The 10162-nt window shown below is 33.3% G+C and overlaps 6 protein-coding genes across 7 annotated transcripts in view; 1 reads left to right on the top strand and 5 right to left on the bottom strand.

Annotated features, from left to right (window-relative positions):
- The window catches only part of LOAG_17368, an 11744-nt gene extending 10192 nt beyond the window's left edge, over positions 1-1552 (bottom strand). For both annotated transcript variants that reach the window (XM_020450029.1, XM_020450030.1), the window contains exons 1-3: positions 1416-1552; positions 914-963; positions 227-362 (exon numbers count right to left, since the gene is read on the bottom strand). In XM_020450029.1, the coding sequence (XP_020306363.1) occupies positions 227-362; positions 914-963; positions 1416-1463 (234 nt within the window). In that variant the 5' untranslated portion in view covers positions 1464-1552. The remainder of the gene's footprint in view (positions 1-226; positions 363-913; positions 964-1415) is intronic.
- A 270-nt stretch (positions 1553-1822) lies between these two features.
- Positions 1823-5504, bottom strand: LOAG_09552 (hypothetical protein). The gene is made up of 9 exons (XM_020447962.1): positions 5425-5504; positions 4866-5035; positions 4407-4496; positions 4019-4179; positions 3324-3544; positions 3054-3167; positions 2618-2757; positions 2358-2489; positions 1823-2252 (listed from the first exon to the last, which is right to left on the bottom strand). Exons 1-9 carry the CDS (start codon positions 5464-5466, stop codon positions 2138-2140), a joined length of 1185 nt encoding a protein of 394 aa, XP_020301857.1. The 5' UTR covers positions 5467-5504; the 3' UTR covers positions 1823-2137.
- A 502-nt stretch (positions 5505-6006) lies between these two features.
- On the bottom strand, positions 6007-7346 carry LOAG_09551 (hypothetical protein). Its single transcript, XM_003145078.2, has 4 exons — positions 7147-7346; positions 6751-6822; positions 6483-6586; positions 6007-6369 (listed from the first exon to the last, which is right to left on the bottom strand). The coding sequence occupies exons 1-4, from the start codon at positions 7305-7307 to the stop codon at positions 6197-6199; spliced, it is 510 nt and encodes a 169-aa protein (XP_003145126.1). The 5' UTR covers positions 7308-7346; the 3' UTR covers positions 6007-6196.
- Positions 7347-7787: 441 nt separating this feature from the next.
- On the bottom strand, positions 7788-8569 carry LOAG_09550 (hypothetical protein; the record flags this gene model as incomplete). Its single annotated transcript, XM_003145077.1, has 4 exons — positions 7788-7946; positions 8046-8180; positions 8288-8386; positions 8465-8569. The coding sequence occupies 4 exons, from the start codon at positions 8567-8569 to the stop codon at positions 7788-7790; spliced, it is 498 nt and encodes a 165-aa protein (XP_003145125.1).
- Positions 8570-8821: 252 nt separating this feature from the next.
- On the bottom strand, positions 8822-9668 carry LOAG_09549 (hypothetical protein; the record flags this gene model as incomplete). Its single annotated transcript, XM_003145076.1, has 3 exons — positions 8822-8929; positions 9014-9127; positions 9615-9668. The coding sequence occupies 3 exons, from the start codon at positions 9666-9668 to the stop codon at positions 8822-8824; spliced, it is 276 nt and encodes a 91-aa protein (XP_003145124.1).
- A 431-nt stretch (positions 9669-10099) lies between these two features.
- Positions 10100-10162, top strand: part of LOAG_07535 — a 2153-nt gene continuing 2090 nt past the window's right edge. The window contains exon 1 of the mRNA XM_020447464.1: positions 10100-10152. Within this exon, the coding sequence (XP_020306362.1) occupies positions 10121-10152 (32 nt within the window). The 5' untranslated portion in view covers positions 10100-10120. The remainder of the gene's footprint in view (positions 10153-10162) is intronic.

Genomic DNA, 10162 nt, shown 5'->3' with positions numbered 1-10162 from the left:
CAAGATCAACTATTTTAAATCCTGTAAGATTTCAACAAAAGAATCCATGGAATGGAATTTCAACGAAAGGAAAGGATTTCAACAAATTAACTAACCAGCTTGTATAACAGTTCCTCTCATTTCTACAATTATCGTTTCCCTTATTGTAATATTAATTCAATGACAGAAATCAATATTAATATCTGATTTATATTCAGCATGGTTACTAAGATTTGCAAATAGTTACCACGCAAATGATGTGACTACCGGAAGTATCGTTAAGACGCTGCCAACGTATTATATTAGCATCGTGTCGATTTGTTCTGATATTTTGTGATGTTGCTGAATATTTTTCGCTTTCTACAACTGACACAGATCCTGGTCTGTAATAAAAAAAAAGAATCGAATTTCCACTATGTACTCTATGCTACAGAGATTTATTTTTGATTTATTTTTTGAGATTTTGAGAATTTGATTTATTTTTGATTTTTTTGATTTTTTCTTTTTATAAGATTTATTTTTGTAATATTTCCAAGTTCTATGCAATTTGAGAAACACTTGACCGAAAAACTAAAAACTTGAAAATACCGCATCAGTTACAGGATTCAAAAACGAAAACAACCAGTCATGAGTATAAGAAAAAAAATTCATTTATGAACTGCAATTTCAGCTTATCTAAAGCTGAATTTTTTTCAGAGTATATTTCTTCATACCGGAACCTGATGGATAACTGACAACACAAAGTTTTTTGCCCACCCCAATAAACATTCTAATTTTTAGATGGAATAAACTACTTATATAAGTTTTCCGACTCAATTCTCGATAACAAAGATTACTTGATATACCATAATTTAGAGACTTGACATCTTGTAGGATGAGATTTTAAAAGTTCTATGAAACTTTATGTTGTCAATATAAATAGTTGAGGACTTACGACCCGATGCACATGTATTTTTCGGTGAAATCATTGTCAAGCACGGTTGCCTATAAGTATAAAACAAAAATTAAATAACTGTTCGCAAATGATCCTCGAAAAAGTTCCACCGCATACATATAATTTTTCGAATTTTTTTTTTTTTTTTTACATTTTACTTCATTTTCTATCCTGAAATACGAAAATATTTTTATTATTGAATTTCATGGTCAATCATCCGACTGATGCATTTCGAACTGACGTTAAACTTATTGTGATAAGATTAGAAAAAGTACGTTATTTCGTAACTATAGACTAAAAGCATTCAAGATTCACTCAAAACACAATTTTGTGAAGTTTTCAAGTTACAAACTAACAGCAGGAATAATTTACTAGTCATGCAGTGAGTCATATCTATTTTCAAAATGAAAGTTTGAAATTTAAATCTGCACAAATGCACTTTATTAAACGATTTACGGTGAATATATCAAAGAATAAAAAGGCTGTAAACTTTAAAACGAACATTGGATTCCTTATATGGAAGTTCGCTGATACAATAGATGGTATTCATTGATGCTGTCGCCAAAAAAAACCTCAAAAGTTCAATGGTCTCTCTAAATATTGAACTTTTGATAGAAGCAAACTTTCTCTTCCCGGAAATATTCAATGTTTAAATGATTAAGCTGCAACAAGTGTCAAGAAAATACCAAACAGAAAGCATATCTGACCCACCATTCGATTTTCAGATCAGTGAAAATAAAAGTACACAGACCATTTCACTGCAGGTCCAGAATATAAGAATGTATGAGCAGAAAGCGACTCGGTCGTTATGACGAAATAAAAAAGTCTCACAAAAGATTTATTCAGCATTAAAATGTATTATTTGCAATAATCAGCAAAAATAACGTATTTCTTAGAAGTTATTATTGCAGGAAATCCATGGAATTGCTATCCAACCTTCGCTGTGCACACACAGACGATCAAGAATTTTCTCTCGCAGAAAAATAGTTTGAAAAGAAAATGCTAAACACAGACGTAACAATCACTCGATATCAGTTAATTACAACCAATAACCTTGACAGAATCTCTTTAGCAGCGATGTCTAATTTCATGGAAATAGCATTACTGCGATTAATCTTATCCGTTGAAATAGAATGATTTACATTACTCCTTAACGTCGGATGTAATCTCGAAAAGCAGTTCAAATTAAAGATTTTATGACTTCAGCTCAAATTCTTATATAAGCTACAATTTTTTGCATATGAAGAATCCACAATTATAGTGATAACGTAACATTGATTTCTGATTGCAAGCGTATAATGCGGGATTGGATCTGTTAGCCCGTTCATCGCGTTCAAACCTGAAAATCAAAAATTTTATACTTCTAAAAGCACTCGGTTGAAGATCTTTTTGTGTCACCAAACAAAAAGTTAAATATCTACAAAAAACTGAACTAGACCTTTACCTAAAGTTTTTCTTCGTAATATACTGAATAATTGAATCATATGGTAGTTCGATAGCACCCTCAGCTTCTCCATCAGCGAAATGAAAGGTAAGTGGTCCAAAATTAATCCACAGACCACCTTTTTTTAATATCCTTAAAACATTACCGTACATCCGAAAAATTCTTCCAAAGCAAGTACAGTAAGTTGAAACTTAAAGGAAAACTAATACCTGCAACTTTCTGAGCAATAATATCATTTAAAAAATCAGAAAACATGTTACTTATGAATCGTATCAATATAATCGAGTACATTGATGGCGGTATCAATAAAAAAGATTGTTACAACAATGTCCCATCGTTCTATATCATTTTTCATTGCTTCCAAGAAATCACCCGCACACATTGAAAATTTATTTGGTCGCTAACAAAAAAGAGAATGAATTAATCAAAAGGAAAAATCACGAGCTTTTTAAAACTCTTCATAAACATTTTAAGAAACTTTTTTAAAACTTCTCGTACACTTCTCATAAACATAAACTAAATCACAAGCATTTGCAAAGAGCTTAAATATTTTATTAACCCTATTGCTCTTCGTAATATATCCATCATGAAAATGGAGATAAAAGGAAAAATGAGAATAAATAGGGATTTACAGCTCAAAGTTCACTAAATAGGATTAATTCTTAAGATCAAAATTCCAGACATTTAACAACTTACATCATCTGGCATAACGGGACACACATCTGGGAAGCGTACTGGTCTTAACTGATCTCCATATGACCAATTGTTGCATGTATCCAACGCAAAAGGATAAATCATGTATTCGTTTGCCTGAAAAGAAATTCTGTCTAACTGCAAAACACAGTTTAAAAGTACATTAATCAATTCAGATATAACTTAACTGTAAATTTGGAGTAATTAACACGTACCTTAACGAAAATTATAAAAATAAAAAACCTTCCATGCTTGCATATTAATTAAAAATACCTGTTTGCATTTATTTAGAATAAAATTTGACGTAAGCAGCATTAAAATCGAAAATTCATTCCCTTGAACGGAAAATCCTTCGGTAACAAGTTCCCAAACTAATCTTCCGAGCCCAGCGCCGGGAACCAGAATTTCGATAGTCGAACGGCTTTCTTTGTCCGGAAAAAGTTCACATAAAATTTGTATCGTATCACTGTAGCAACTTTCCCGCTCGGCCATACCTTTAAGCAGAACTCGTTTCTCTTACATTATGAAAATACAAAGAGTTGTAAATTTAATGGAAATTTGTTGAACCTGCCAAAAGTAATAGCAATATCAAACCAAATCAACAAATGGAAAGTCTCTAAAGTTCATGAAGAAAGTTTACAGTTACAAACAACATACAAAATTAGTCCGCATCAATTATTTACATTAATCAACTAGCGCAAGTTCAGCAAGTTTCTTATAAGTTTTATTCAGCTTATTCAGCTGTCCACTGATAAGTTGTCGTATCTTGAATTTGCTAGAAACTAGATTCGATATACACATACATATATATATATATATATATATATATATATACTCTTACACCATATTTTCCTAATTAGAGCAATGTTAAATTTTGAAGGAGTAGGAGCTGTAAAAAAGTTACTCAAAAAAATACAATAAAAAATTTACTATTTAATTCAGTTACTAGAAGGCAATATTAACCACACCTTCACTACTCCAATCCCTCATAATTTGTTTCAGAGTACTTCTCACTTTCGACATATAGTGATCGCTGGATGGTCTCAGTTGTGTCATCTGAACAGCAGCACGCAGAGCAAAATCATCTCCAAACATGCTCACCCCGCATTCTATTATCTCTCTCAACACCCTATAGATAACCAGTATTAAGCATGACTTGAAAATCATTACAGTCCTTGCCTTATTTAATAACTATGCAACATTTTTGAAACTGCCGACTGAATATACAAAGGATATCACCCAGCAACAATTAAGGAGAAAAACGGAACGAAACTGAAATTAATTTAAAGTAGAAGTACGAAACATATTAATTGCTCGATAAATTAAGGGCAAATATAAGAAAATTCGTAAATTTACTTCTGATTGTGAACAATACATTCTTTCATTTTTACAAGATGGTACTGGTAAGCTGGAGAAAGTGCTGCCTGTTGCTCTTCTGAGAGTTTCCTGAAGGAAATACAGTTAGATACGAAATATGAAAGAGGTTAAAAACAACGGCTTATAAAAATAAGGATGCTTCTAATGAATAATATGCTGGTAAACTTTATCACCGAGATATTTCTTTATGTTGTTGATTTTGAAGAAAGACATTTGATTTTAATGAATCCCTTATTCTAATGACTTTAATAAGTACAGTTTTAAGTCCATACTGAAAATAAAAACAAATCCAGTTGAAATAAAATGCTTTGTTTTGATGTTATGCATGAGGATAACGATTTCACCATCCGACAATCAGAAAAAAGTCATCAAGAAGCTACGAAAGATGACAATGATGTGATCGCTATCAAAATTGCTTGATAAAATTAAAAAGTTTACTGGAATGAGGAGACACTTAAATGAATCCTAGTAATTCCATAGCGTCGATAGAATAGCATTGCATTGAGAACCTTCTCCGTAGCGATAATTTCATCGTGTTCATTCTGTGAAATTGATGTGCGTCCTTCATCATTTACATTATCACGTCTACCTACTTCATCACATGCAGTCTGAAATAAAGCGGTAATAATATAATACGATTTTGTTATAATATGACCAATTCAAAGAACAAGAAGATTAAACCAATGTTTTTATTTTCATTATGCGTGGCAGTAGAGGTCCTCTTTGTATCTATATTCAAGTACTCATCCTGAGACACTAAGCTTCAAATGTCAGTTAGGATATTAAACTAAAACCACTCAAAAGCATCTATAGAATACTGCCAGTGCCCATACTCCAACTTTTTAAAATGTGTATCCAAGCCTATCTCTCGGTAGCATTTCTGTGATATCTTTTGTTACCAAGAATTCATTGGAAAAGATCAATTTGCTGCTTATACAGCTACTTCGAAATTACATTACAACACCGTGTAAAACGTTTCCATGTAAAAAACCGGCACCTCTTCAACCTTCGGCTTCCTCAGTTCCTCGACTGTGTCCATAAATGACGACGAAGTGCAGGAAATATCTTAACTGAAACACAAATAACGCCAAGAACTGGAAACCGTTAAATCCGGTAGCTAGATCCATACTCGATACTTATGCAAGACACGGTACTGCACCAAGTTTATTCCACTCTTTTTCCGTCCTCCAGACATTTCGGCAACTATTTACTATTCATATAAATTATCCTATTTATGACGTTTTAAATCTGCAAAGAGAAGCGCATTGCCATCGAGGTACAAATGACATATGAAATGCAGAGGCAGATTATGCATAGCACATGAAAATTAAACATTTCCAATATTTTTATTTTGAATCATAACAATATAATAGTAACACCAAGGTTTCTTTAGCACCATACATTAATTTTAAAAGCAATATGGTATGATTCAATGGGAAACTTCATTAACCTTAGAAAGGCTTATTTTATCATCAGTTGTAATGCCCAAATCACTGAAGCAAAAACCTATTCAAAATCAAAATATCATATTTTGTTTCCATACTGTACCACTAAGGATTCCATCGATAAAACCGATATATGAGTCTATGAAGTGAAGTTGATAGTTGCGAAACTATGCTGTAGATGATTTAATCAAGAAGATAAGTCCCGCACATAATAAGAAGAGAACAGTACATCTAAAACATCTATTCTCTTATCTAAATGATGTGACAGTTCATTTGAGTACGAATGAATAGCTCAGGCTTCCTTAATTATAGACACAATTGTTTCTAAGCATGCTTTCTATGCATAAGGTACGGATGAGAAGCACTAGTTATTTCCATAGGATCTGGTGGATCTCCTTTCCATTTACTATAAACCTTAAATACATCATGCCCAATGGTTTCCGTATCCCACAGTTGTAAGCCACGTGGCAGTATCGTTTTTACTCCTCGCTTCCGGCCTGAAAATTTAATTACTAAATTAGGAATAGCTTGGATTTGAAGTGCTGAAAAGTGGGCCAATTTGGAAAACCGAATTATATTCTCAACTACAATTTAAGGTATTCAGACTGACCTTTAACGTAGTCTCCACCGATAGCCATTTCTTCTACAAATGATAAAACCTGATGCTTGGTCTTCCAGTCGCAACGTCGTTTTCTCACGCGACAATGTTCATATCTGAATGCTAATTTGTTTAAACGTATATAATTAAAAAATTTCCAAACCCAAAAAAATTGTACCAACCAGATTCTTTTCTTCAAAACCATGCAGAGGAAGACATTTAATAATGGTGCAATGGAATGTGCATACAAGATTATAAAATTTTAATAAAAAAAACTTACATTCCAATTACAAATGGATCGCAATTAACATGAGTCCGAGATAACCTTATGCTAATATGTGGATTATTTTCTCTGCAAGAAAAAGTTCATGCAGAAACTTGCAAATTATCGAAATTTTATGAAAAATGCTATGCATTCGTTAGAAGAATTGTCGCAAACTGTTGTTTCCTATCATTTCAGAATATAAAAAGATAGTTATAGACCAAGATGCTTCCAAAAGTCAAATGTTTCGTGAAACAACATTGAGGAGAAATATGAACTCACTTCAAAAAAAGAATTTCAAAAATCGAGAAAGGCGACCCATCCACACTAATCTAAAAGACATTTAATGGAATAAAATTGAAAATACTTCGATTTCCACTATGAAGACAAAATTTGATTAATATAATATCAAACCTGATCCATGGCAAATACTCCTCTACGAATTCCTCGACACCCTGACTCCTAAGTTTATTATGAGTCCAACCAATTTTCAGCTCTTTGCAGTGTTTCACAAATCGTATCGTTTTGGCAGTAAAGCCATTTTGCGGCTGCATACCACGTAAGAAAACTGACATGATAAATTTTCTACAGCCTCGATAAACCAGTGCTCAAACAGTGCAACGAATAAACATTCGATATTTTCAAATGAACAGCTTATCAATAACAAATGGTCTAGTTATAATCCGTTATACAATCACAAAGAATTCGTGACTTACTTGTCGAAGTATACCTTTCCTTCAAAAACAATGGACATTTTCTTAAGGTACAGCTTCTAGCAAACTGATGCCATAAAAACAAAAGACACAATTGCAGTAGAATATTTACTTTAAGTTAGGCAGAATACACGGCATAACACCAGTCCCAACTGTACAAATTAGAAGAAAAAACAACCCATAGAAAAAGAGAGCCAATATTAGAACAAAACGAGAACAGCTGATGTAGGAAGCCACTTGTTTATACTGGCAAATAACATCTTCATAAAACCCGACTCTAATGCGAATAAAATCAAAAAAAACAGAATATTACAAAGCAAATACAAACTTTGGATTTGAAAATTAATCACTAGTATCCTCATTATAATTTTCATGCTGTGGAGAAACATCTTTCCTGTCTCGTAAATTTCGATATAAAACCATATCATTTGGCATTTCTTCACCAAGTTCCTTTAGCAGCATTGCACGAAACTTCTTATACATTTCAATTTTACCGTTCATCTGCAATACAGCATGGATAGAGGAAAGTAATAGATCTTCAATTTCAGCTTTGCTTTAAGGATAAAAATAAAAAAGGATTTAGAAATTAAAACTTGTCACCTCCTTGTTCTTGTTCAGTGTCCTTTCCAAACATTCTTTTGTATAAAGCTGCGGATTTTTTCCTTGATCCAAATAATCGAGCAATTCAAGAGGTATTTTGACATCCATAAATTGGTTCTTTAAATGGTCCAACTCCTAAGCAAAAGTGCTATTCTGCTGCATAATGTTTTGAAAAGTCCACTTCGAAAAAGTTAACTCCGGCACTAATAACTTAACTTCATATTAGGAAAAAAGTCGCTTACATGAAGGCCTGATATAAGAGTATGGATTTTCTGATTTAATGGTTCCTGACTTCGAGTTGTGAAATCACTAGCAATTACACCCATCTGTCGTGCATTCTCCTGGAAACCAAAATATGTTGGTCATACAAACAATGTTTTCTATCTGAATACATAAGAATGAATGAACAAGCTCAACACCTGGAAATTTTCCAGAATTTGCTCCAAATGACTGTAACGTGTATCATTTGCTGTTTCTTGTAGAACTGTGGCGTTTGATATCGATCCCATCAAAGATGGATCCATTGATTTTCCTCTTATTTTCAAATACTGATGAGCCAACCAACTTTTACCACAGTAAAGAACGTACGGAAATTAGCAATGTTCAGACAAACGCAACTGTGATTTCAGAAGAGCCTAAGAAATAGGCGATGCTAAAAGAATGAAATTCAGACGAAGCAACTTGACTGAAAAGCAATCAGAATGAATGTACATGATAAATAGAACTGCGGTTTGAAGACACATTAAATTTGCAAAAGAAGTAGAAATGTACTTGAGCTATTTATCAGCGGTTTGAGAATCCTTCAACAAATCGTCTTTTGTATTCAGCACGTCTTTTCGAAGTTCGTTGAGATCGATATCGTAAATTTTATTCTTTTCAAGATTCTGTTATGGTAATTATTAGTTAAATCTCAGTGTACTGAGGAGGAGCTTTGATATACACATAGGATTTTTAACATAATAAATCACCTTTTCAATGCAGTGTCGATATGTCTCATGCAAACGGCCGCAAGGGTTTGAAAGTGCTGCCGTTTCAGTACTAATAAATTTTTCGAAGAAATCAGAGAAACACTTGTCGTATGCCTACAAACATGTTGCTGATGAAAGGTTAGAAAACAATGGCTTTCATCAACTGCGATTACTGCTACCATTCTTCGAAAAACAAATGGTCATTAACAAGGATTTACGTGGATTTTCATGGAGATAATAGGCTTGACTATAGCCCGGCTATCACAGCATGTTATGCTACATCATGACTTTTATTTCACCACCAGATTAATCTTTCAACGAGTGAATGACTTACACTTATATTCAGTTTTAAACTACACTAACCCTTTAGTGTAAATAGTCACTTCCTTCGACTAACTAGTACATTCACCCTGAATGAATCTACAAAAGTGCTCCTTCATTCATTGACAAGTGACCGATTAGCACACCGAAATAAATTTAATCAACATGTACAATGGCTGTTGCATGTTATGCATATTATGCAACACTAAGGGACGCATGCAAAAAGTTAATGTATCGTTTCTGCTGAAATTATGGAAATGTAGACAGAGGAAAAGCTAACCTGTTTCAATTTGTCACACTCCGGAAAGATGCTCGGCATATACCGCTCTGTCATACTTCATTCGTAGTGGTCGACTACTTCGCACTTCTCCTTTCTTTTTTCAGGATAAATTTCGAGATTTTAAGTTCACTACTCCCCAGAACGAAAAGCTTGCTTATTTCACTCGCACTGCACGACACCTCACTTTGTCGTTAGTAACTTGAGCTAACACGCATCACAGGTACCACTGCTAGTAGCTGGAAAGGTCAGGTCATAGATTGGCTGAAGGACTGGTAGTTACGATGAGTTCCCATAAATTTAATTCATTCATTTAAAACGGTTTCATCTGTCTCTCTGCTTCTGATAACCCCCAATACTCTGATTCTTATAGATCCCTAACTCTCTTTATCTCTAATTCTCTTTATTTGCATGTTATTTCTCAAATTGTTGTCCAATATTTGCTCTAATAATAAACAGGAAATACGGATGAACTATGGAATAATGGATGTAAATGTGAGCTGAATTCAATGTTTACCTTGAAGCGACTTGGCCAATGCTTGTAAGTGTTT

The sequence above is a fragment of the Loa loa genome, assembly GCF_000183805.2.
Source record: "Loa loa unplaced genomic scaffold supercont3.66, whole genome shotgun sequence".
Taxonomy (NCBI): Eukaryota; Metazoa; Nematoda; class Chromadorea; order Rhabditida; family Onchocercidae; genus Loa; species Loa loa.
Note: the sequence above shows the minus strand (reverse complement) of the source record. Positions and strands in the feature narration are given on the sequence as shown.